Genomic DNA, 27,626 nt, shown 5'->3' with positions numbered 1-27,626 from the left:
CACAAGACTATTTTTACTTCTGTGCTTGCAATATTGTATCAGCGAATTTAAATAATAAGGACAGGCATAAGCAGACAATAAAATAATCTATAAAACTCTATTCATCCATATAATGACTTCAATATATTTTTAAAAAGATAACGTTGATCAAACTTTCAAATTCAATTATCTCAAAACTAGTATTTTTGACTTAGTGCTTTTCCGCAGAAAGCCCACGAAATATTTTATTCGAAATCCAGTTATACATATAATCCAAGATGCAGACTGTTTGCTGCAAACATCGGAGGAAACCATTTTCATGTACTAAATGTAGTTTTAATCAAAGCTTGGACTTGCACATTCGATATTAAGTTAAATGAAAATTCCAGTTGCGGATTTACGTCTATATTCAATTGCGAATAATATATATCAAGAAATGGCCCCCAACGGCGAAAAGGTTCCCTACTCCTACTAGGCACGATAACGAATAGCATAATAACTGCAGTCTAAAGTAACACATATTAAAAAAAGATGCACTCAAGAAAATTTGAATAATTTATTTGTAAATACCAAATATTAAATGATAATCAACATTGATAAATGATAAGCAAAGTACTAAGAAACCATGGATCTAAAAAGCCTTGGACGGAGCAATTCGAGAAAAATTTAAGATGCGGGGTGAGGGAGAAGATATATGAAAAATGATAAAACCCACTTAATTTTTTCAATGAAGTATCCCATTTATTGTTTTATCAAATACCCAAAAAAAAAATCATAAGCCGTCATAACAAAACAAAAAAAAAATAATAATATACCACTTCGCACACAAATCAGTTCAAAAGTTAGTCATAATTTCCCATCTCCCTAAATTTGTCTTCAATGCCATTCATACAAAATCGCACTAATACTCTGTCCAGGGCTTTATAGGTCAATGTTAGAAACTACTTGCAAAAAATGACTGATAATATCGATTGTTAGGTCGGAAACGATAAATAAACCAGTCACGACGCATCCCTATTTCAAAAGTTTCGAATCTCGAAACCAAAATAATACCAGTGACCAGTGAGTAGTTTATTATTTATGGTATACCGTGATTGTTTTATTTATGGGCATACCTATTCCATAGAAAAACTGTGTTTGAATGTGTCAAAATAGTAAACAAATAAACAAAGTTCCATTATTTTAAAAAGAATTCACCTGTCGCACCCGTCGTTATTCGCTTTAGTTATATTTCCATGTAATACATCTGATATTCATCGGACAGATTTCGTGGGTTCGTATAACCTAAAATGGACAAATACAGTGTCCTTTCATTCATCGGAGAAGGGTCGTTTGGAAGAGTATTTAAAGTGAGAAATAAAGAAACTGATGGAATATTTGCACTCAAAGTGATAAGGAAGGTAATTTAAACTGTATAACATATTTATCAGTAGAAAGGCAGAGTCGAATCTTACATAGTGCATTTAACACTCTGCATTAATATTAATCTTACAGAAAGGGCGGTCAACGAAGGACTTGAAGAATCTCAGACAAGAATGTGACATTCAACAGCATTTAAGGCATCCGAATATCATACGCATGATTGAAAGCTTCGACACCGATTCAGAATTGGTTGTAGTAACAGAGTTTGCAGAGAAAGACCTCCATGGAGTGTTGGGGAAGGAAGGATGTCTTCAAGAATCTAAGGCACAAGTCCTTACCTGGGACTTAATATCGGCAATGTACTACTTGCATTCGCATCGAGTTCTGCACAGGTACATTCACTTCCTTAGTATTTACTAATGTGAAACCAATGACATTATGTACTTCAGAAACTTATACTACTCATGTGGAAAACAATGATACAGTAATGCAAAAGGCAAGGCACAATAACTTCTCGCAGATATTTCTAGTTGGAAGTAATGTAATGCTTAAAAGTGTTTGATTGGTCAAATTATATTTCGCTACTTTTATTTTGCAGGGATTTGAAACCTCAGAACGTTCTTATTGATGCAAATGGCACAGCAAAACTGTGCGACTTTGGCTTGGCCCGCAACATGACTACAGGGACTCATGTTCTCACTTCTGTAAAGGGGACACCATTGTATATGGCTCCTGAACTTATTGACGAGAAACCTTATGATCATCAGGTCAGGAATACACACATACTTAACGTGACGAAAATAGTTCTTGCCCAAGGAATTTAGAAAGAACAAAAAATAAGTTTTGATCTTAAGCGGCCGCTACACTACTCGCTTCGACGCTTCGACGAAGTCCTCGACGAAGTTCGAAGTGCGTGCCCACACACTTCGCAACTTCGCGAGTAACTCAGTCCAACCAGTCAGTGATTGGTTTATTTATGCCGTGACGCATCGAGTCCTTTGACTCGGCCGCATTTACCGACAACAATCGGAAGTCTTGCGAAGCAAAGCGAAGATGCCTGAAGCGAAGCGAAGTTCGTGCCCACACTATCGTATTCGGTCAACTTCGATCAACTTCGCGAGTAGTGTAGCTGGGCTATTAGAAATTCAGGATTTCTTTCTAAAACTTGCGTAGTATGAATTACATTAAAATTATTTTATAAGGATGCCCCATCAATTGTAACTATGAAAGAAGTTCTAATTTTTTTTTTTTTTTTTTAAAAAGAAAGACAAACATTCCCGGGTTACGAATAACCTGATAATATTTGAAAATCTCCTACTACCACCACAGAAAGCGGAAAATGTTGCTTGTGTTGTGATGGAGGGCTTAGCCAGCCGAGGAATTGAACACGCTACGCCTGGGTGGGACCCAAGCGCGATGTCAACTCGGCCACCGACTGGTCATTAAATCGGTGAATTTCCTGCGTATATGTTGTCGTCTTGGTTGGACAGGGTTCTAACTCCACTTTGCCTTGTTCTAAGATATGAGATGTCAAAGTTTGCAAAGACGATTTGTCATAATCTATTTACCAATCTCTGATTTTTAGGTTGAATCTTGTCTATTTTGTAGTTTAGTCTAATTTGTTTAGTATTTCAGTTTAACAAATTTTAAAAGAAACATATTTTTGTAGGATGCACACCTACCGTTTTAGAAAATACCTAAACATGCAGATAAAATCATAACATGTAACCAACTAGGACATATTGATTCATTGTATAAGGTTCTAACTACATTTCATTACGCCTTTCCGAGACAGGGCCACTTCCCACTTAAATATTTTCCTTTAAAATATGTCAAACTATAATACTTTACAGAAGATTAAACCTCAAAATAGTTCAATAGATTATAAGAAATCATCTTTGCAATTTTTGACACTGAACAAGGTAAGGCGAAGTTAAAACCCTTTCCAACCAAATGAACGAACTACACTGCGCCTCATAACAATGATAAACTGTCCGATACAAACAAAACGTCGATTGCAAAAGGTTCAAAGTGATGTTAGATTCTTTTAAAATAAATAAAAGCTTTAAAAGCTTGATGTTAGAACTTCGTCATACAAGTATCTATGGAAATACAACTCGGATGGTTCTGAAAATTATTTTGGCTATAGAAATGGTTTTGCATTCAAAATCATTTAAAAAAAAATGTCAGTTAGATCCTTTTCCAATCAAGGTGACAATTTGTAGGACTTGAATATGCATCACACAATAACTACAGCAACTTTGGAACTCGAATTTGAGCTGAGCCACCGCCATATTTTTATTAATACTAGTATTAAATCCTGCCAAACCCAGTGAAAGAAGTCCAAAAACAGGTCTATTTAACTGTCAGTGCATTTTATACAGCATGGCTTATATTAATAAAGATGGCGGCGGCTGAGCACATACCGAAGGTAATACCATCTGTTGCCACAACTTCAAACTACCTTCTCATATTCATCTCACAAATGTCAATACATACAACCAATTTAGTGTGTAATATTTCAGGCAGACTTGTGGTCCCTGGGCTGCATAGTGTACGAGATGATAGCGGGGCAACCTCCTTTCTCCACCTCTTCCTTTGTGCAGTTGGTTCACCTCATCCGACACCGGCCAGTCCAGTGGCCCAGTTTTGTTTCTCCTCAAGTTGTGTCTTTCCTACAGGTAAATATGGATATTGAATAAATGCTTTTTTACACTACAGATTGGCTCGCATTGCTATTTTATCACAATTTTAATTTTTTTTGTGTGAATACCACACAAGACTCCCAACTGCTCCCAACTGTCTGGAGTCAGTGAGACTATGGCATCCCCAATTGGGGTATGTTATAATAATAATAACATGTCATTTCACTTCAAGTGCGCTTAACTCTTTGCACGCGGCCGTATCAACTGTTGTTACGGCAAAAAGTCTATACTCACACGCGGCTGTATCAACAGTTGATACGGAAACTATGACGGCCGATATTCCAGCGCTCTTTCGTCATAAATGTATTTCTTGCTCACTTGGACATTCGTAGAACTATCACGATGCTGACATCTACAAGAATTTCTTAAAAATAAAATTGTATTTCATAAAAAAAGATCGATAATCAAGTGCGCCGCTTCGCGCCTTTTAGTCCTTTAGTTTACATTTTTGTCAACGGATGGCGTTAGTACTAGTATGTCATTCACAACTTTTCATAACTAAAAATGATAAGTGATCATGGTGTCCCACTTGTGTCTATCAACGCAGTGGCCTAAGTACACACACGCCGAGTGAATGGCGGGACCACATTCAAAAGATACGGTACGTCTTTGTATGAAATTTTATGTTTTGTTTTTATAAACATCTGAGAGTGTTGACACACAAGGATTTGTTTTCATATTGTGAAGAATAATCAGTTCTGTCTATATAGTCCAATAAATCATGCCAGAATGCTATAATTTGACATTTAATTGCGTGCATAGGTATTTGAAAATATGTACCGCGTACGGCTATAGATAAAACGGAGCAAATTAACGCGTTCAAAAGGTTAACTATAACAAACTTAAAAATGGTAATTTAGTATTAGTGGTCATGTTCTTAAAATTATTCCTACAGTGTGCCATACCCAATACAGATCTAATATTATAACACTAAATATACTGTTTATATGTACAAAGTGATGACAAAACTTAGAATAATAATAACAGCAGGATAAGACAAAACAAGAATAAAACTAAAATATAATATAAAACAGGAGGCAGTTTGTGCTCTGAAATCAGAATCTTCTGTGCAGACATTTTAAAAAGGTACATAAGGATGCAACCGAAACCAAACAATCACCAGAAGTTTTAGAATATGGCTTACTATAAAGTATTAAAAAGAAGTTAAGATTTATGAATGCTGAGATGGTTATGAGGCTGAATGTGAAGGGAGGGAAAGGAGATGGGGATTTAAGTGTGTTGTGTGGGTGGAACGTCGACGTTATACATAATTTATCAATATAATTGTGTGTAATATAGTTTATGCTAATTCCAGGGATTACTCCATAAAGATCCAGCCCTTCGGTTCAGCTGGCAAGAAATTTTGATCCATCCATTTGTGGCAGGGCATATCTTCATAGTTCCTGATCAAACTCCCACCGAGTCTCCATTCACTCAGCCTCTGTCACAGAGTCAGACTGCTGCCAAGCAACTGCAGAAAGATAGACTTAATATAGTTCAAAGGTAAACACACTTCATTTTATGACTGGACTAAATATTGCATCATTGTCAATCACAATTTTTTATTTTTTATTTTATTTATTAACATTCAAACCTGCTAAACTACTTATGTAGTTTGTCAGCAGGTACATAATGACAACATTTTTGCAATAACATGGTACAATGGTAAAACAGTATGTAGGTATGTATAATGTTGATGATAAATTAACAATAAATGACAAGTTGGTTAAATTACAGAATTGTATAAATATAAATATGTAAGAAGCAGTATAAGCCTCATATAACAAAAACAAGCACAAATGAATATAATCAAGTGAATATAATCAACAAGTACTTCTATGGTTTTAATATACATAAGGTAATACAAATTTATAACGATTTTCCATTTCCCTAGAATGTGAATTCCAATTAGGAAAACAAGGTCTTCAGTAGTGCATCAATATAAATCCTCAGTATCTAATAGCCATTTCCTTAGATTATTTTTGACTTTGGCTGTAAAAACGTTTATATTTTTAATTGTCATTGGTAGTTTATTAAATATTCTGGGTACAATAAAGTTTAGGGTTCTTTCACCGTACTTATTGGTACATTTCGGGACCACCAATCCTTCATTTTGGGTGAATCTTGTATTATTTTTATGGAAAACTCTTTCCCTATACAAGGAATCAGACAATATAAGATGTTGACTTACAATATTATAAAACAATAATCCTCTGACAGGTAAAACATTCAGAGACTTGTGTATTAATTTAGTGTCGTTTCTGTGTGCATTGGTATATTTATGGATTAACAATTTTGTAAGGAAGTTTTGTAATGTTTGGATATAACTTATATTAGTTTTACAAGAATGTCCCCAAGAAGTGATTCCATAACGGATTGTGGATTCTGCCAGAGATAGATAAAATAATTTTAAAGTACTAACAGGCACAAAATATTTTATTTTATAAATTCTACCCACAATGGAACGTAAATAAAATAAAAATGTTTTTTTTTTTCAATTTTCAGCTTAATGCCGCAAAGTGCACAACTTTTGGGAAGAAGAGAGCAGATAAAGGTAGCCCCCCCTGTTAAACCTACTGGATTTGGAGGTGAAGGTGTATCGGATGATGATAGCATCAGGGTAGTTAGTGCCGTCAGCATGAGAGACAGTTTCCGTACAGATGATGAAGACCCTCAGCTTATAACAGGAGCACATGCCGACCTACTCAAACATGAATTCAAAGTCCTCAACCAAGATAATTTGATTATAAGTAATTTAAACTCAAATATTGCACAACTGGCCTTGCAGCCCAGGGCACCCCTTGCGACTGTAGGTGAAACTAAGGAAACAGAGTCGGAGAAAGACAAAGAAGCTGTCACCGAAAAGGCTAAAGAAAGTGCAAAAGACAAACTTGATATGATTACTGTTGACAATAGAGCTACAGATGAACACGATGTCAGTAAAAGGAAGTTAAGTCAGAATCTGGACAACTTTTCTATTAGATTGAAGACTGTCGCGAAGAATGTAAATGATTCCCAAAATGGAGCAATAGCCCAACCTGCCAGCAATACCTATTCAGGAAAGCCAGTTACCTCTGTTGAGCAGGAAACCGTTTTAAGTAGGAGTGTGCCTCCATCATACAAACAAAAACTTCTCCAATTCTCCAGAGATAAACTCGGCTTTGGCAGTGGAAATAAATTAACCAGAAGTTTAAAGAAGTCATTTAATTTCAAGAATTTAGAAAAGCCGGATAAGGGCAGGAGAATGAGTGAGCCAACGCACTTGACTGCAGCGGAGATCAGAGCCATTGATCAGTATAAAGAAGAAGACGTGGAAAAGGCTGACGAAGATGAGAAACTTGAAGACGATGGTGTAATGAAGATATCGGAGAATCTCAAGTTGTGTGATATTAATAGCAATGAAGGACAAAATTTTATTGGTAATTTTCATGTTTTGAAAATGTTTCCGACATTTATTACAATTTTAATAAATTGATTGATGCTATATTTGTTTCTTGATAATTCCAGATGATGACAGTGCACCAATAGAGAAAGACGAGTGGCTGGCATTTATGCGATCTAACATGAAGGAAGTGCTGGAAGGAGATGTGGAATCCCTCACACAGCAGAACATAGTAATTTTTATTTTTTTTAAAGAAAGACAAACTTTCCCGGGTTACGAATAACCTGATAATATTTGAAAATATTCTAATACCACCACAGTAAGCGGAAAATGTTGCTTGTGTCAAGATGGAGGACGTAGCCAGCCCAGGAATGACCCAGTGACTCCTGGGTGGAACTCAAACGCGATGCCAACTCAGCCACTGACCGGTCAACCGATTTCTTCAGAATCTCATTTACAGTGTCTTATCTTGATCGATCGTTTCTCAAATAATCGTTTTCCACATATGTTGTTTATTTCTTCAAGTCCCAAATTAATTTCATTAAAAATTTGCAAAAATGGATCGCTTCAATCATTCCTCTACGCATCGTTTTACCCCATTAATCATTTAAAGCACGCAGTTTTTGTACTATTTTACTCATTCCACGCTGCCGGCGGCCACTTCTGACATTAGTTGTCATCAGACATTCAAAGAAAAGCAGTCATTTTTAACTTTCAACCTTAAAAATGAACCCTCCTGTCAACATGGAAGAAAATACCCTTCAAAATCGCATTGATGTAGCCAAGCGTTTAGGAATCGCAGCATTTTGAGTTAATTGACTACACACATTAATTTATTTGTGAAATGTGTATCTTTTTTTAGAATATTAAACATTTAAGTATCAACCTGTTGAAGGCCGGAGCATAAAACAGAAAATATTAGTGTAACTTAAAGTTTACTAGCTCAACCGATGCTGATTTTGTTTTTCACACGTTTTTCGAAGCATAAAGGTCAAAATCGCATCGCAAATTATTCTAAAATGGATAATATTAGAATGCTCGCATGTTCTCCAGAGACTCATCAGCATTCCACTGGTTGATATAGTTTTTTCTATATTCCCGCATTCATAATTTATTTCAATAGGATGCTTCAAAAACGATAGATAGAGATCTCACTGTTAGGCTTTTTCCCTTCTGGACCGCGACGGACATGTATTTAAAAAAAACGGACCCCTAATGAAAGTAATTGGTGACCCCTGGTATAAACCATATCAAAAACATTGGTATACACCATATAAAAAACATTGGTATACACCATATCAAAAACATTGGTATACACCATATAAAAAACATTGGTATACACCATATCAAAAACATTGGTATACACCATATAAAAAACATTGGTATACACCATATCAAAAACATTGGTATACACCATATCAAAAACATTGGTATACACCATATCAAAAACATTGGTATACACCATATAAAAAACATTGGTATACACCATATCAAAAACATTGGTATACACCATATCAAAAACATTGGTATACACCATATCAAAAACATTGGTATACACCATATCAAAAAGATTGCTTCTGTTCCCCTTGGATTCTATTGAATATTATTCTTGACCAGAGGCGGTCCCTGCCTTAGTGCATTTGTGCACTGCACTGCCAAACATTGATATACGTTAGAAATATAAATTCGTATATCCACTCACGAAGAATTCACGCCAGATCATTATAATATTATTACCAATCAAAGTTTGTACTAGACTCCCGCGCATGCGAAAAACAGTGTAATATATCAACCCGTGCATTTTCGGCTTTGCATTTTAGGCACTGTCTCTAGAGGTCGGAACCGTGAAACGAGCGAGACAGGTAGAGACCCATAACGGTTGTTGATGTGTTAGAGCAGTGGAGATAGAAGCTGATCGGTGCATTATCGGCGCATGCGCCGAAACATCCTGATATATATCAAAAACCTTAAACATGCGTAAAACGTTTGGAATGCATTAGTTAGGATTGACAGATTTCGAACTAATTAACAATGTTATAATATTCTAGCGTTACCGGCGCGATCTACATATCTGCAAACTTGACAGTATTCATTATTGGCGATTGACGCGAGGTTTTAACGGTTTTTACGAGTTTTGCTCTGCAAAAAGCTTTTTAAAAATGAGTGCTAATGAAAACATTGCGGTTAACATTGATTTTATCAAAAGTAACCGAAATTCATTTAATCCCAACAAACTAGAGATGATTTTGCGAATGCTGACGGAGCAATATCAATTTTACAATTATTTTACAAGTATAACTTGGTGGAGTGTTTTAGTGAAATAGTGAAACTGTTAAAAATAATTTGTACTATTCCGATGACAACTGTCGAGTGCGAAAGGTATTTTTCTACGTTGAAAAGTGTAAAAACATTTCTGAGTAATACTATGTCCCAAGATCGTCTCAATGTTTTATTGGATGAGCATCGAAAAAAGTTTGATCTCGTCTATACCAGACTTTAATAATCTTGTAATTGAAGAATTTTCTCAAATGAAAGAGCGACGAATGGATTTTCTCTACAAATGAATTATTTGTACTGGGTATGTAGTTCCCTTTAAATCACTTTATTTTCCTATTTTACATGTTACCATTATTTGTGAAATGCACTGCTGGCAAATTCTGTCACGAGCCGCCTCTGTTCTTGATTTGTTGCTAATATATTATCAAATAACTTGTCAAGATTAATTATATGGTGTTGTGATAACCGCTTGCAACTTAACATAAGCAAACGCCAAATTATGAGGTTTCATCGAATAAAAAATTCAATATTTTTTGATTATTCCATTAAGAGTGGGTTATAGGGCAGAATGGTGATTTGCTGGAAAACGGCTCTCTAAAACGGCTTAATACTACCTTTCGTATGTCATTCTCAGACTTCATATTCTTTGTTACCAATTAATGGACTATTATTTTTCAGTCTGCCTATTTTTTTTTGTAGTTGTTGTAGGCATTCGACCATAAAAAATAAAAACATTGATACACCATACAACCCACTTTTAAAACTTGGATGTATGATTATCGCGTTAATAACGGCTTTACACTATATTTTTAATTTAAAATATGTATATAATACACACATCTGTAGAAGTACGGCCTCTAATTATCGTTATGCTATCTGTGGATATTAACAATTAAATAAATACTTCATCTTGCACCAAATTTTCAACGCATTTCACAGTTTTTTACTTATTCCGGGATGGAAGCCCCCGGTGATGGCGGTGAAGCTATAGGCTCCCTGTTTTACGGCGTATATATTTCGAAAATGCCATCAAGATGTTTCATTAATGGGTCTAAAAGTAGAATACCGACTCACTTAAAGAATTGCAATAATCTTATGAAGCTACAAAAACAGTAAATACTCACAAATTCTCTTTTTTCATGTAAATTTGACGTATTGTATTTTTTCAAGTGTCATATTTTTTAAAAGTTGTATAATTCAACATTTAACATGCGTTCCTTTTCCTAACGGTTAGCACTAACGTCATGTTGTTTACTGGCGGCATCTTTATGCAAGTGTGTGTGAGAGAATTCATTGTCTTTACGCGCTCTGACTAAGTGGGAGAGTGAACGTTTTTTCATAGGGCACGTTTGGTAATTGAACCAAAAATTACCAATATTATTTTTCTCTTTGTAGATCAATATTATGATTTATCCATGGCAGCCGGAAAAAATACTCCAAACAAGGTATGCTTCAAGTAACGAATAAATGAAAAAAGATTATTGTTTAGTTGTACTAAATGACACAGAATAATTTAACAAATATATAAATAAAAAAATAAAATTTCTTTTATTTCTCGAGGTCAATTTATTAATGATGTTATTAATATGTATAGATATTCTATCAAATATAAAATTAAGAAATTTACCAAATAAATCCACCTTCGATTTTCTCGAAAACGAAAGCTCAAATAAAAAAAGTCATAACCCAAAATTGACAATAAATGAATAACTGCTTTGATAATTTTATAGAGAAACTGACCAGGACGCGATTTTCGTAAATTTACTCAACATGTGAGAACTTTGGGCGGTTGGTTCGATTCAAGACCTCTGTGCGTTACCTCAGAATGATTACAACCCAAGGGCTTATAACTTGTAAACATAAAGAAATATAAACCTTAATGTTGCAGGTTTCAAAACTATCCGTTTTTAGCTTATGACCTATAAAGGGTTTTACCGTTTATACCACGAGTTTCCGAACACCGTGTAAAACAAACTATATGTATCGGAAATGTTCCTCAACACTAATGACAACAGCAAGTGAATGATGAAACATTTATAAAAAATGTCAAATTAAATGCTTTACCAAAATAGTAGGTTCTGCAAATAAGTCATACTTTTTTACTAAGTTGTTTGTTTTACTTAATATTTCACATTCATATTATACGTTCATTGCTTTGCGACAAACGCAGATGTGATGTTATATTTTAACAATTTCATTAATGTACAACTACCGCCCTCTAGTGACATAAAAATGAAGACATTTTGACAGTTTGCGAAATTTCGCTATCATATAACAAGCGCTTAACAATATGTCGTTAGTATCTGTCTCGGAAATTAATGATTTAGGCATTTGGTTTGACATGAAACTTAACTTTATCAAGCATATTGAAATAATAACCAATAAAGCTTTGAAAATGTTGGGATTTATTTTAAGGGTATCTAGTGATTTCAAAAATGTAAATACTGTAAAAACATTATATATATGTCACTAGTAAGGAGTCATGTAGAATACAATTCCACGGTTTGGTCCCCAAATTATGAGGTTCATTCACATGCGATTGAAAGAATCCAAAATAAATTTTTAAGATATGTAAATTTTAAAATGGGCATTCCTAGAGAAAACCTAAATTACGATAACATACTTTGTTCATTAAATTTAATAAAATTATCTGATCGCAGAATTATTTCCGATTTAACCTGTTTGTATAAAATTATTAATTCAATGTTTGATACCCCTGATTTATTATATGTAATCTCTTTTCATACTCCAAGCAGGTCGGTTACAAGACAGTACCTACCATATTATTGTAGCAATTTTGTTTCAACGTCCCAATATCACACTCCTATGCGACGGATTCAACAGCTAGGAAACAAATACTACGATGTTGTTGATATATTTAGTATATAAGCATACCCTATTGAAGTTTTTTTCATCAAGTAGTGGAATATTTTAATAAAGGTATTTAACCCTTAAATGCATGATTTATTTATTTTTCTGGAAAAAAAAATATTTTGTAGATATTTACATGCATATGCAAGGAAATATAAAGAATTTTATTTTTTTGTAATTTTTTAATGATACTTGATTAAAAAAAAATTGTTGCAGGTTTACAACACCATGTATTTAATAAAAATTAATATGAACAATTTACGTATGAAAAAAAAATAAAAAAACCTAAAAAAAATTCTGAAAACTAATAAGTGTACCGGAAAAATACGAGTTATCACATATAAGTATTGTATTATTGTATCTACTTACCTAAGAAAATCAAAATAATAACAGCAAAACAAAACTGTAATTCTAACCTCCAACCAATTTTCGAGAATCTTAACTTTGTTAAAGAAAAAGTGACATTTGACATTCGCGAAAGAAAAAAAAGGTGATGCCACTCGATAAAATATATTACCGTGAACTTGATAATTCTAAAACGGCATGCATTAAGTATACACCAAATAGTTAAAGGTGGTTTGAACGGTATGTTGCAGTTTTGCAACAGTATGCATAGGGTTAATTTGATTTGACTAACACATAATAATTTTGTAAACTGAAACAGAAAAAAATATTTTGGATATTTTATGTTTTGTGCCTGCATGCTGTGTTGATCAAGTTCAGTGATATTTTGACTTTATAGTTATTTTTCTGCAATTGTTTTAAATAGTCGCCTGCACTATTTTCATGTATAAAATCGTTAATATTTTTTATATATATGTATGTAAAAGCCTTAATAGGCGTGAAATAAATAAATAAATAATATCCTCACTGCATTATTGCTGAACACTTTGCTCTGTTTCTAGGTTAGTATGGTGGTTGGAGTAGCACGACATTCCGGAGCAGGCTCGGAGGTACGGGGCTCCCTGGCCGCCCTGCTGTCCCTCCCTCTCGTGGCCCCCCATGTCCCCCGGCAGACCGTCAGCACTATACTCAAGGTCAGTGTAAAGTATAAACATTAATTGTTGTTTTTCATTTGTTCGTAGGTACATAACAATAAAAGGATTCTCTTGTGCCAAGTGTCTTTGTATTTCCAATTATGTATCAAAATATTAACGGGATGTTCACTTTAAAATGCTAACCAAATAATCCCACTCAAAATTAGACTCTTAAGCAGGTATCACACGGTTCACTCGGGTGAATGTTCACTTGAGTGAACATTAATTTTTATTTTTATTTAAAATTGGTTGTAGCGAAACCCGGTCGGCATTAAGTATTTACCTATAAGTGATGTTTACAAAGTTATTGTTTAATTTTAAATTATAATGTCACATCACAAAGTAACCGCTTCATATGAAGAAATTAATTTTTATTTCATTCTGCGTTCACACGGCACATACAGAATGATATAGGAATGAACATTCATCCGTCCTTTCCCACTATGATGCCGTCGAATGAAGTTGTGCGCCTTGGTATAAGTACAGGCAAATAATCTTAAAGACGACACGTTTGAATGCATTTATACAACCGATATAGCGATCGCTACGCAGTTATCTCAATTGCTCTGGTTTGTGCCAAGGCTGGAATGAGGGGGACAGGTACATTTGGGGACATTTCCTTGGCTAGGGATGGAGAACGAGAATCCACCTCCAGTACACCCCTATAGTAGTCCCAGAGAGGTTGTATGTGATGTCATCGGTCTAGTATCTTCTATCTTTTACGTTTTCATACAAGTAGATAAGAAGGAAGAGGACAGTTGTTGATGACATACTTACGTCCTCTCTCTGGGATTACTTTACACAAGCAAAGATCTCTTTAAAATGATTTACCTATATGTATCTTCATTATTTTTCTGTGATATGAAATTTTCTCAATATTCTGATATCATTGCCATTTCTATGTGATAATCAATGTTTTAATCATTGACATGTCACCTAATTCAAGATGTTTGTGCCATGAAGGGAAGGATGCTGGGAATAAATACATATTCATATTTTTTACTTGTGTGTTCTTCAATACTTTAGGTTTATCTGGAAGTAAAGCTGGTACCGAATCTGGTATACGCTGCTAGACTATTGGTACGCCAGAGTGCCGTAGAGCATAATTCCACCGAAAGGTAAATTTTCCAACATATTTATTACACTCACTTATAATTTTAAATATTATCTACCTAAAATAACACATTTAGTTAATTATTTAGTTTAATAACGAGAGTAACTAGTTGGTAAAGTAGATTGCTAGTTAGGTAAGTTTTTAGATTCTCACGGCCAAAGGCATTTTTGTTGTTTGTTTTTGGGGTGTTATGCCGTGTTGCGCTAACTCCTTCTTTAGCCGACGTTTCGGACAGCGTTGCAGTGTCCATCATCAGGGCAGATCCGGTAGATCCGAAGATGTGTAAAAAATGTATTTTTTACTTAAAAATGTATTAGATACCATGGGGCAAAAGAGGCTGTGACGGGTTATTAGGTTTAAATTTAGTACAAATCTGACATTGATCGACAATGTTTTTAATATCAGAGTTAATATTCGGCCAAAAAATCATATTTCTGACTAGACTTTTTGCTTTTGACATACCTAAGTGACCTTTATGTACATCTTTTAAAATTTCAGGACGTAAAATTGACGGTATAATTAAACTAGGTCCCTTAAATACCAGATCATTGACAACATGAATTTCTGCTTGAAAATTCCAGTATGGTTTAACGCAGGGTTCAATTACATTTTTATTTGACGGCCAACCGGTTTTATAATATTTCATTAAAGTTAATAAAGACTGATCTTGTTTCGTCGCCTCAGTGATTAATTTCAGTTTTTCTTCTGAAACTGCCAGACTTGACATCAGTAAATTGATATGTATGTCAATTTCTTTTTCCGCATCTGTTATTTCTGTATCAGGTAACGGCGCTCTAGATAACGTATCGGCAATATACATAAATTTACCAGGTACATATCTGACGTCTAAATGGTAGCATTGTAGAGACATCATCATTCGTTGTAACCTTGCGGGAACTTCAGAAAGTGATTTCTTAAAAAGTGTGACTAGTGGTTTATGATCTGTTTCAACATTTATTTATTTATTTATTGTTTATTTGCAAAAACAGTATGAACCAGAACATTGCAATATCGATAATTAACATTTACAAAAAAGTGAATAACAAATAGGTACATTTACAAGTGGGACAAAGAAAAAAGTTTCAAATTTAGATTTACAATTTTAAGTATTGAATAATAATATTTCACGTTTAAATACGTTGTAGGACATGTGGAAAATATCCACATTTCCTGCGAGGCAGTTAATTAACCTAGTGATTCTTCCCAAGGGCATCACCATTGGTAAGTTAGTTCTGCACCTAGGAAGAATCAAAAGCCTGTGTTGGCGGCCTCGCGCGAAATTATCCGGGACATAAAATCCTATTTTAGCCAGAATGTCTGGTATTGATACTAAACCGTTTAGTAGCTTATACGCCATCAGGAGTAATGCAACATCCCTTCTGGAACTATGGCTGCATATACCCAGCATTCCCGAGATAAATGCTGTTGGAAACAGCCATGGGTAATAACCAAACTCTCTCATGTAGAGGTATCGTAAAAACTTTTTTTGTATCTTCTCGACCATTAGTACATAGACAGTGTCCTCTGGCCCCCATACCTGAGATCCATTCTCGAGAATGCTACGCACTAAACGCTGCTTACCACGTGGCCATAAATATACTGATGGAATTTTTGACAACCGAATAAAATTGTATATAATTCCTTCTCTATTTGTGCATAATTTTGCTGACTGGACGTTAGTGTTTTTGACGCATAAGCAATCGGTCTACTTTCCTGCAAAATAACTGCGCCCACTGCGCTCTGCGAAGAATCTACTGATAATTTTAACGGTTTTTTAATGTCAAAATTAATAAGTACTGGAGATGAACTTATAATTTTCTTTAAATTGACAAAGGACTGATCGTGATTGGCATCCCATTGCCAGCTGACGTCTTTCTTTAGCAAAGTCCTTAAAAGTTCTGTTTCTTTTGACAAATCTTTGATAAAAGATCCCAAGTAATTAATCATACCTAAAAACCGTTGTAAGTCTTTCTTACAAGTGGGAGTAGGTAATTCTCGAAAAGCTCTAATCTTTGACTCATCTGGCCTGATCCCTTGACTGCTAAAGATATGACCTAGAAAAGTAACTTCCTGTAAGCCAAAGTGACATTTATTTAGATTGAATTTTAAATTTACTTCTCTGGCTCTTTTAAAAACATTTTCTAATCTCCTTTCATGAGATTCAAGATTCTCTCCCCATACTAAAATATCGTCAACGAAAACTATCACCCCTTCTAGATCAGCAAATATTTCCGTCATTATTCTAGAGAAGAATTCGGGAGCTGAATTAATTCCATACGGAAGTCTTAAAAATTGATACCTGCCGAAAGGTGTTTGGAAAGTGCATAAATCAGAACTTTCACTATCTAAGCGTATCATCCAAAAACCTGAAAATGCGTCTAGATTTGAAAAAAACTTCGCTCCTTTAATTTTAAACCTAATTTCGTCCATTGAAGGTGTTGGATAATGCGTTCTGCAAATAGCCCTATTTAAATTTCGTGGATCTAGACAAATGCGTAACTGTGAATTTTTTTTTTCTACGACAACTATGGAACTCACCCACGGTGTTGGTTTTGTAACCTTGACAATGACCTTCATTTCCTCCATTCTATCTAATTCTTCTTTTAATTTATCGTGCAGCTTGAATGGAATCTTTCTTGGTGCATCGATTTTAGGATGAACATCAGATCGAACTGTTAGATGACATTCGTGAGGTAAGCATCCGAGACCCTGAAAAACATGGTTAAATTTCTTTATTAAATTGTTCGAATTATACATTGACAAATCATTGTTGGGAATATTTTCAGAATTATTCGTGTTAGAATACACACGTTTTATTATTCCCATTGCATTGCAAGTAGCTAGCCCTAATATAGTTTGACATGATTTCAACTCAGTGATGACAAAGGGAATGGACATATTTTTATCATTATTATAAAAACAATTTAACTTACAAATTCCTTTTGTAGGAATGTTAGTACCACCGAATGAATTTATTTTAAATGCTGTTTCTGTGATAATTTTTTCTGACAAACCAAGTTTATTAAAATTTGTAAAAGACATAACATTTACATTGGCACCGGTATCTATAAGACATGTAATTATAACATTATTTATTCTTAAATTAATGTGCCATGAATTCAATGTTGAATTAATATTGTTACAATTTAATGTATCAATTGTATAGTCGTGGTTGGGTATTTTACTTTGTGACAATGTATTAACATTAATTTTCCTACCTTTCAATTTCCTATTAAAACAAAATTTCGAATAATGCCCAATCTTGAGACAATTAAAGCATTTAGCTAATGATGCCGGGCAGTTTGTGCGGTGAATTTGTCCACATTTGGTACAGACTCCGCCCTGACTTCCGGATTGACCTCTGGATAGACTGCTCGGACTTCCCGATAGACTTCTGGAATGATTGCTCGGACTTCCGGATTGACTTCTGGAATGGCTTCTGGCTGATAGTGAAGATGAAGAAGCGCTTCGTAGAACTTGTTGTATAATATTCCCCTCAAGACTTCTTGTGTTTTCCCTCGATACAACAATCGCTCTTGACAAATTAATCGCTTTTTCCAAGTTTAACGACGTTTCTTGTAAAAGTCTTTCTTTCAAGTAGTAAAGATTTCGATTTAGGTTACATATGAATATGTCCTTTATTAAGGATGTTTGTAGATTGCCGAAATCACAAGTTTGACTTAGATTTTGTAGCGAAGCAATAAAATCTTCGACTGTTTCACTGTCGCCTTGCTTCCTCGTGAAGAATTTAAATCGTTCCACTGTCACATTTATTGTGGGTATGAAGTGTTTATCGTAAAGGAGTAAAATACCGTCGAGCGTACTTTTCTCAATTGTGAGGCCAAATGAGTTAAAAATTTCTACTCCTTTCGGGCCAATCGTGTGTAGAAGCCTGGCCACTTTTTGAATTTCCTTTTCTTCATTAAAATTATTAGCCATCATATAAATAAGGAATGATTGCTTAAATTTCTTCCACTCACCCGCCATATTTGGAACAATCGCCATCGGCACAATATGACTCGACATTTTATTTCTTTTGACAATTTGTTTTGGATACAAATTATTGACTCTTGATGTGACTTGACTTGACTTCACTCACAATATATTTATTAAGACACACCTGACACCATGTTGTATTGTGGTGAACGAATATTATAACACGTTTGTATTTGATATGTTGTTTATTAAACCAGCCCAGCTGGCGATCTGTTGACAAGTGGTGACAGCTAGGGTTTGTGTAGCACAGACAATATATTAGGAAATGGCCATAGATAACATTATACTAATAACACCAACAGTTGAATGTTGAAATTTGATGAATTGTTCAAATTCTTCGAAACAACCTGTCCGTAAACCCTTTCTTCATTTGTTACCAATTTATTGCTTACTGGAAACTGTCAAAACATACTCTTGGGCACACTTCTAATAACGGCCTTATATTGTTGTCATATTTATTGTACAATTTTCGACGACAGTATGTCAAAGTCTGTTATGTTTCATATGATGAAGTCCTGTGAGGAGCCTGACGAGTGAGGAGATGCTAGCTCTGTGCAGACTGACGGAGCTGACCACCCAGCTGTGTCTGCGGGGGGCCCCCTTTGTTCAGCAGCTGTGTGACGCTGTGGCTGTACTCAACATGGCACCCATTCTCGCGCAGTACCTCTCATTGCGTGAGTTATACCTACATTAATTGTTCTCTATGGAAATGTAGGACAGATAGTATGAGTAACCTGAGTCGGAAGTTTAAAAAACTTGAGTGATTCTACATGATTTTAGAAGTACAAAAGGCAAATAACTTTTTTCGAAATTCCAATATTTTAAGGTAAAAAGTTTTAAATGTTTGTATGTGAAAATAATTTTTTTTTATGGCTAAATTTTTTTAGTATGGGAAATTATGTTGGAATTTCGAAAAAGTTATTTTTCTTTTTTACTTCTACCATCATGTAGAATCACCTCCCAATAGCCCAGTCAATGAAGGTTTTGTGTCGGAACTAATTCCCCGGAAGCTGAATTTTTCACAGATGTTAGAAGACTTTTAGACATGTATTTTTACAAAAGTCCCCGACTTTCCCCCTTGTGCTTCCTTCCCCACCCCCTCTTGAATATATTTTTCAAGGCCTTTCGGAATACGCTAATATCTCCTTAATGGTTTTATTAAATCAAATTATTTATTTTTTATTTAGTTTTTAATTAGTTATTCTAAAAAATTGTATTCTTTCATTTTTGCGAGAAAAGCTATAAAATCTCTACAATTTATTAGTAAAGGAAAAATATCAGTTTTTAAAATAGTATTTCAGAATATATTTGCACATAACTTTTTTCTGAGCCCGTTAACGAAAAAAAATAAATCAACAAAACTTGTATACAATATTTTTAGCTATAAAATAATGTATAAAATGATCGGTTTTAATTTATAATAAGGCACGTAGGCTGTTAATAAGGAGTACGGCGCGCGGCGGCTCGACCGCGCAGCGGTTCGCGGCGCAGCGAGAAGTTACAAAAACCTAAGGAAAGTAATGATTAATTCGTGTGTTTGCTTTATTTTTATAACAAATTCATCTAACGTTGAAGAGTTTTATTGTTATTTACGTTTGATAGTTCGGAGGGGAGGGGGGGAATATAAATATTTTCCCCTGCCCAATGAAGCGCTTTCATTATCCACTAACCGCCGTGCCCCGGTCTGGCTAAACAGTCATATTATGTTGTATGTTTGTTTGTAACTTATTATTTAAATGAAGTTATGTGAAATAAGCCAAAAATACCTACGACAGCATGGGACTACCCTTTCACCACATTAAAATGTTGCAGACCTTATGTTATGGCGAAGTTCTAAAAAATATTTTGTGGTAATTCTCACTTTTTTATTATGTGCACCTATCAACAATAAAATACAGAAACAACAAATCACTTAAAATAGAGCATAGATCTAAAATGGTTTACTTTCAAACAAGCTTCTTAAAATATACCTTAAAAATATTATAATGACAAAACGGTTTGTAAATTATATTATATATAAATATTATCTATGACAAAATTAGGCAAATATTCAAATAATTTTCTAGTCAAGAGAGTCTTCCATTTCTTCATCATACTGGGGTGTGTTCAGACCATTGGTTCAGATACGATAATCAGTTACGGTTGTAGCACATGGCAGAGCAGGTAAATCCAGATTTTCTGCAGCCACAGTAATTTCCACATCCAGACTTGCAGGAACAGGACACCAGAGAAAGAAGGTCATCAGGAGCAAATGGTTTCAAAAATTCCTTCTTTCCACCATTTTCATTTGCAGTTTCATACCTCCATCCCCAGTTTATAGGGTTTAGTTTGTTTCCTAACCAAAACTGGACTTGCAAATAAACTCTCAACAAATGTTGATGACACGATTCTGAAGTCGGTGGTAGTTTTGTCAAGTCAAATTTAGATTTAAAAGCTGATTTTGTCGTTAGTCTGGTAAACTTATAGTATCGAGCTTCGTTTCAATTAGAGTAGCTACCAAGACCATACATGGCGAGAGCGAATTTTTCCCCATTTTGCAAAAAGTTCTCTTCAGTTGCATCTTTTTCCAGAAATGCTTCGCTGCGCGTTTTGCTTCGGGATTGTTTTTCATCATATCAACAGCTTTTATCTTTCCTAACCCATATAAAGATGGGGTCGTATCACAGCCCGTAATGGCATGGGTAAATAGCATATGTTTTCGAATATCTTTAAGTAACATTATAGGCTTCTCTATGATGTAGAAAGTTCTTGAAGGGGCCTTTCCACCAATATCTTTACAGAAAAAAATAGATTTTTCTTCAGGAGCAAGACTTACAAGTAATACCAAAAGATCACTATCCGTGCCAACAACAATCACTTGTGAGAAGATGTTTAGTTGTTCGATGCCGGCACGTACAATGTCAATATCGGCATCACCTGCGGCCGTGACAGTTTTCAAACCAGATTCACTAAATTCATGACACAGTGCTTCAATAATTATTTTTTGTTATTATTCTCATTAGATAAGAAAGCTTCCGTCTTAGTCAAACAACGTATAGTGAAGTTTAATTCAATATCGCACGATGAGTTGTTAGCCGACCTACGTATTTGCTCTTCATATTTTACAGTTGGTTCTTTAGGGTATCCATCGAAAACGACAATAGAATGTTTGCCAAATTTAGTATGGACGAAACGTGAGTATGATTTAATGATGTCTCCGTAAGTTGTTTCAGTTTGCCAAACAACATTGGAGGGGACCCACCCTTTCCCGACGGCTGTGTGAGGAAACTGATTGTTTAACCTCCTTAGCCGCACACGTCAGGACTCTAATTTTGTAAAAAGAAGCTACATTTATTTTAAAATGAATCTAGACCCTCCAATGTCCCTGCATGCATGATTGTTAGTACGAAATAATGTATGCATACTTACATTAATAGTAACACAAAATAAGAACACATATGAAATGTGTTCGCCTGGTGGTTTGGCATCTAAAATTAAATAATAAATAAGGAGCACAAATTTTATAAGTGGAAGTATGATTGAAACATAAAAATATACAAGCCGCGTATCGAGGGCAGTTTACCCCACTATCACGGGGCGGTCCCGGCAAGAATGAGCGTGGCAAGCGGCCTGGCCATTGGCCAAACAACAGAGTATAGGAGGTATCCCCCATCGATGACTATTGCAGCATTTTCCAAATCAACTTCATCAAGAATACTTTCGCTAAATACTTTCGCCATACACGATTTTGTTCCTTTACGAAGGGAGACTTCATCAAAAATAGAAGGGGTCTTGAAGCCAATTCATATCCTAAGTAGGTCTAAAGCTTGCTAGGACTATCAATAATGCACAGTATTCTGTTAAATAGCTGTTGGGGGTTTACTGCAACTTGTCTCGTCCGAACAGTTGCGGATTTGAATCTTGCTGGGTAGTCACCATGTATTTCCTTTTCAGTCGTATATCTCCAAAATTACATCCTTTCATTTTTTGCATTGCTGCCAGGCCCACCTCATAGACGTTATCACAATTGACACTATTATCTGAAACAAACCCTGAAGATAAAGGACATCAGCTCCCCTGAGAGCTTGGTGAACGGGCTGTGGTGTCTTAGCCATGATGTATATTTTCCTATATCAAGCTCATCCCCTTTCTTCCGTGATTCGCGCAGCTCAACATGCTGTTCAGTAAAATGAAATTCTATACCGATGAATTCTTCAATGCTCTCTTGCACCTTCACGCAGTAAGTGGTTCCAAGTTTCCACTTTGACAAAGCGCTGTCAGTGATTCCGCGCCCATGTGTCAAACCTCCTACTGACTTCATTGGTCGCATGAGACACTGCTCGATGATCCTGTCCGTCCACGTACCGGACCAATATCTGTCGCTTCTTCCTATTGTAAAGCACCCATTTTCAGTGAATAGTTAATATTCTTCTTTAGTTATTCTTGATTCGAGTTGCAACATACTTTGAACATACATATGTGCTGATTTTTTGTATGGTAAATTTCCTGCCGGTGGAAAAATTGAAGCCTATCAACAATAGTATTTAAGTGCATTTTCCGATTCCCGGACAAATATAAATCTAAGCATGAGGTCGATTCAATGTAGAAGGTAAAGCCACAACTTGGCAGTCCTACTCGAAGATTCCTTAATCCTGTCTTCACTTGCTTCAGTATATGGAATCGTCTCTTTTAGATTGTCATAATTATTAACCTCCTTCATATCTTTTTTCCACGTAACTAAATCTTGATACATATTTTCTATTTGTCTTAATTTCCCATCAATATCTCGGTATTCTTTTCTCATTACGTGGACAAGAGACGCTGCTGTTAAAGTGTAGGCTCTGTTTGCCCGAGAATATTCATGTTCCTGGAGCATGTGGGTTACTGTTGAGGACGCGTAAACTGATTCCCATAAATTTCCCACATACCTTTATTTAAATAATAAGTTACAAGCAAACATACAACATAATATGACTGTTTAGCCAGACCGGGGCACGGCGGTTAGTGGATAATGAAAGCGCTTCATTGGGCAGGGGAAAATATTTATATTCCCCCCCTCCCCTCCGAACTATCAAACGTAAATAACAATAAAACTCTTCAACGTTAGATGAATTTGTTATAAAAATAAAGCAAACACACGAATTAATCATTACTTTCCTTAGGTTTTTGTAACTTCTCGCTGCGCCGCGAACCGCTGCGCGGTCGAGCCGCCGCGCGCCGTGCTCCTTATTAACAGCCTACGTGCCTTATTATAAATTAAAACCCATCATTTTATACATTATTTTATAGCTAAAAATATTGTATACAAGTTTTGTTGATTTATTTTTTTTCGTTAACGGGCTCAGAAAAAAGTTATGTGCAAATATATTCTGAAATACTATTTTAAAAACTGATATTTTTCCTTTACTAATAAATTGTAGAGATTGTATAGATTTTCTCGCAAAAATGAAAGAATACAATTTTTTAGAATAACTAATTAAAAACTAAATAAAAAATAAATAATTTAATTTAATAAAACCATTAAGGAGATATTAGCGTATTCCGAAAGGCCTTGAAAAATATATTCAAGAGGGGGTGGGGAAGGAAGCACAAGGGGGAAAGTCGGGGACTTTTGTAAAAATACATGTCTAAAAGTCTTCTAACATCTGTGAAAAATTCAGCTTCCGGGGAATTAGTTCCGACATTGGGTCTTTTTTTCCCTTCATTGACTGGGCTACAAAGTTAATACACTCTACCCCCAGACAACCTTTGTATATATATATGTATATATTTTGTTGGCAAGTTTCATTTCGCGAAATTACAGTTCTACTTGTATATCATTGAATTCTCTTATTCTTCCAGATGAGGAGCGTTTACGAATGGTTCTCAACACTGTCACCATGCTGATAGTCATCTTGCAAGATCTCCCGGAGAATGCTGAACTCGTAGAATCCGTCTTATTTGAGGGAGAATGTGTCGAAATCTGTGATCTCATGGTCCATCCCAGCGACACTCTTAAGACAAGAGTTTGTGTTTTAATCGGCTTACTAGCGCGATACTGTTGCAGCGCCCTCTGCAGGCACCTCGGAAGGGTGTGGGGTGGTAAGCAGAGAGATATCTTTGAGAAGCTGCAATCTCATCCCAATGACACTCTGTCTCGGTCAGCCAAATGCGCCATAAGGGACCTGTCCAAGTTGCCGTTTTATAAGCAGACTGCGGCGCAGCGATGACGAAAATATAAAATTCATAAAAATAAGAAACGAAAATTAAAACCATGCACATTATAATCAACTTGGGAGGAGGGTACGAGTACCACCACCTCGGGAACTATTTATTGGATAACCAACAGTTCTGCCGTTGGTCACCCAAAGTAGTTTGCTATGTGGCATGCAGTTTGGCTTAGCAGCCCGGCATCATGGGGTTAGGTTTGTCCAGGTCTTGGTAGCGGATGCACGTGCCCACAAACTGCATGGCAGGCTGGATTGGGAGAGGCCGGTTGAAGGAGACCCTTAGACGTCTCCCTCTGGACTCTCTCAACCCATCGCCTCGCATAGCAGCAGTATATCATGACCCCCAGATTCCTACCCACCCTTCATATATTTTTCCTTCCCAGAATATCTTCTCCCTCCTTTTATTAAAAAGACCCCCCACACAGCATCCCTATTATCTAATATTTATGATGGCACTCTTTGACTTGTGATCAAGCTATAAAGTAATAGAATTTCAAGACTTAAAGAGCAAAATTGTAGTGGTTTCTTTCTCGTTAGGTTCCCTCTGTTATTTGAATGTTTTCCATTTTACAAGTTTATTAAAGAAAAGTAATAATAATAATAATAATAATACTTGGATGACTTGTATAGCGCCGTTTTTGTGCAAAAACACCTCAAGGGCGCTGTACAAACTTATAATACATTTCTACAGTGATCTATGTTATTACTTAACTATTTATGGAGAAAATATACAGTACAATACTTACCCGGTAGGTCACTTGAGATTAACACTTAATTAACATTATCTAATTGTTTATTGGCGAAATTTAGATACAGGATTTAGGACTTAATTGAAAAATTGAATATAACTGAACTTTCTCTTAGGATTGGTATATTTAATTTAAGGATACGACAGCTTAAAAAGGTAAGTTTTTAGTTTAGACCTGAATTCTGTTGGACTTGTTATGTAAAGGAGCTAGTTTCACGGGTTGAAATATTGGAGGGAAGAATAATGGGTTCAGATCTGAGATTTGTATTATCTTTATACATAATGCGTAGGCAGCATTCTGCTGATGCGCTCATATTTAATTTCATAAAAAAATTTATAATAATTCAATTGTTGGAACAATAATAGTTGATTTAAAGGAAAATAAGAGAATATATGAATTTTATATTTTTATCAAAAGAACTGAGTACTGGATACTTATAATAATTAATAAGCGTAAGTACGCATGTATAAAACAGTAAATGTTCAGGAGAGCCGAAAACTAAGTTTTTTTTAGCAAATCTCTCTAATTTCGATATAAAAAATAATATTTCTGTCAATTTTTTTAATCAAAATATTTCTAAATGTACAAAAGATTTGCTAAAAAAGCATAGAGCCTCCTCAAGCATGTTTTTACCTGTCACAGGTGACATCTATATAATACAGGTATATAAAAACACACTCGTATCTATATAATACAGGTATATAAAAACACATGCGTATTCAAATGCAACGTGTCAAAATTTCAAAGCAATCTGTGAAGAACTTTTGGAGATTTAAAATTTTGAACAAACAAACATTCACATTTTTATTTATATAGGTTATATCCAGTTCACAGTTCTTAGGATTATAATATTAAATTCATATATTCTCTTCTTTGCTGTGTATATATTGTTATGTATTCTATATTTGCACCTTGCAAATATCATCCTTCATGTTTAATACATAAATATAAAAACAATTTTATATTTTAAATAAATTTATTGATTAAGATGTAAACTTATTTGGGGAGGTCGTAAATCTCAAGCAATTTTTATAAAGTAAGTGTATCTCATTATTATATTAAAATTTACACTTGTATTTCTCCTCTTCTTCTGTTTGCGAAGGTCTTTGGAAAGTTTTCAGACATGTGCGCTCTTGTAAGGTGTTCCATAAAAATAAAAATAAATTGTAAAGTGGAAATTATCCCACTTTACCACATCCGATCGATCTCAGAACTCAGTAGTTAGACTCGTTATCGATGACAATGCATTTTATCAACTTCTGGTAACAATCACCCATACACACGCGGATATACATGCATTTCTCAGAAATTGGATGACATTACAGCATTTGACATACAAAATAAATGTCAGTCCTACTCAATCGAGATTTGGCTCAGTTGGTTGACTACAGTCCCTGGGGAGGAAGGTTCAATCCTCAGTCAAACCAAAAAATAAATAAATTTAAATGTATCTATATAAAAATAGATGTATTGTTATAAAAAAATCTTTCTTTTACTGGATGTAAAAAAATAAATTAATAAAATTCTGCTATGTGGCTTTGAATGCCAAAATACTGTCACAATATAAAAAAAAAAAAACTAATATAAATTAAATGCTCGCGGAACAATATGTAACAACGCATTATTCAATTTGATTTTGATACTTTATTATTTTTTTAATTAATGCGATATATTATACTCTATGAGCCTTACTAATAAAAGTGTTTTAAATTTTACACAGCCGATAAAAAAATGTGTAAAATGTAAAATACATTTAATTAGTGAGGGGAAATAACAATAAAAAGACATTTTTGGTGCTTCTTTAAAAAATAATTTTGGGCTAAATATAAGCAGTTGTTTGTTGTATATATTTTATAAATCTGTGAATTTCAATCTATTGTACTTATTATTGTAACACTAACATTAGTTATGTTAGTTTTGGGCGTCATGCCTGTTTTATGTACTAAATAAAATAATAAATGCGAGG

At 34.8% G+C, this 27,626-nt stretch overlaps 1 protein-coding gene across 1 annotated transcript; it reads left to right on the top strand.

Moving 5' to 3' along the window:
• The first annotated feature begins 1,116 nt into the window (after positions 1–1,116).
• Positions 1,117–27,379, top strand: fu (STKc_STK36 domain-containing protein fused). Its single transcript, XM_089634246.1, has 11 exons — positions 1,117–1,379; positions 1,474–1,733; positions 1,940–2,108; positions 3,867–4,022; positions 5,362–5,549; positions 6,552–7,465; positions 7,554–7,660; positions 13,482–13,613; positions 14,640–14,731; positions 19,237–19,397; positions 24,544–27,379. The coding sequence occupies exons 1-11, from the start codon at positions 1,269–1,271 to the stop codon at positions 24,909–24,911; spliced, it is 2,658 nt and encodes an 885-aa protein (XP_089490372.1). The 5' UTR covers positions 1,117–1,268; the 3' UTR covers positions 24,912–27,379.
• Positions 27,380–27,626: the final 247 nt, after the last annotated feature.

This window comes from Hesperophylax consimilis, chromosome 8 (genome assembly GCF_061612785.1).
Source record: "Hesperophylax consimilis isolate HC1 chromosome 8, BYU_Hcon_1.0, whole genome shotgun sequence".
Taxonomy (NCBI): Eukaryota; Metazoa; Arthropoda; class Insecta; order Trichoptera; family Limnephilidae; genus Hesperophylax; species Hesperophylax consimilis.
Note: the sequence above shows the minus strand (reverse complement) of the source record. Positions and strands in the feature narration are given on the sequence as shown.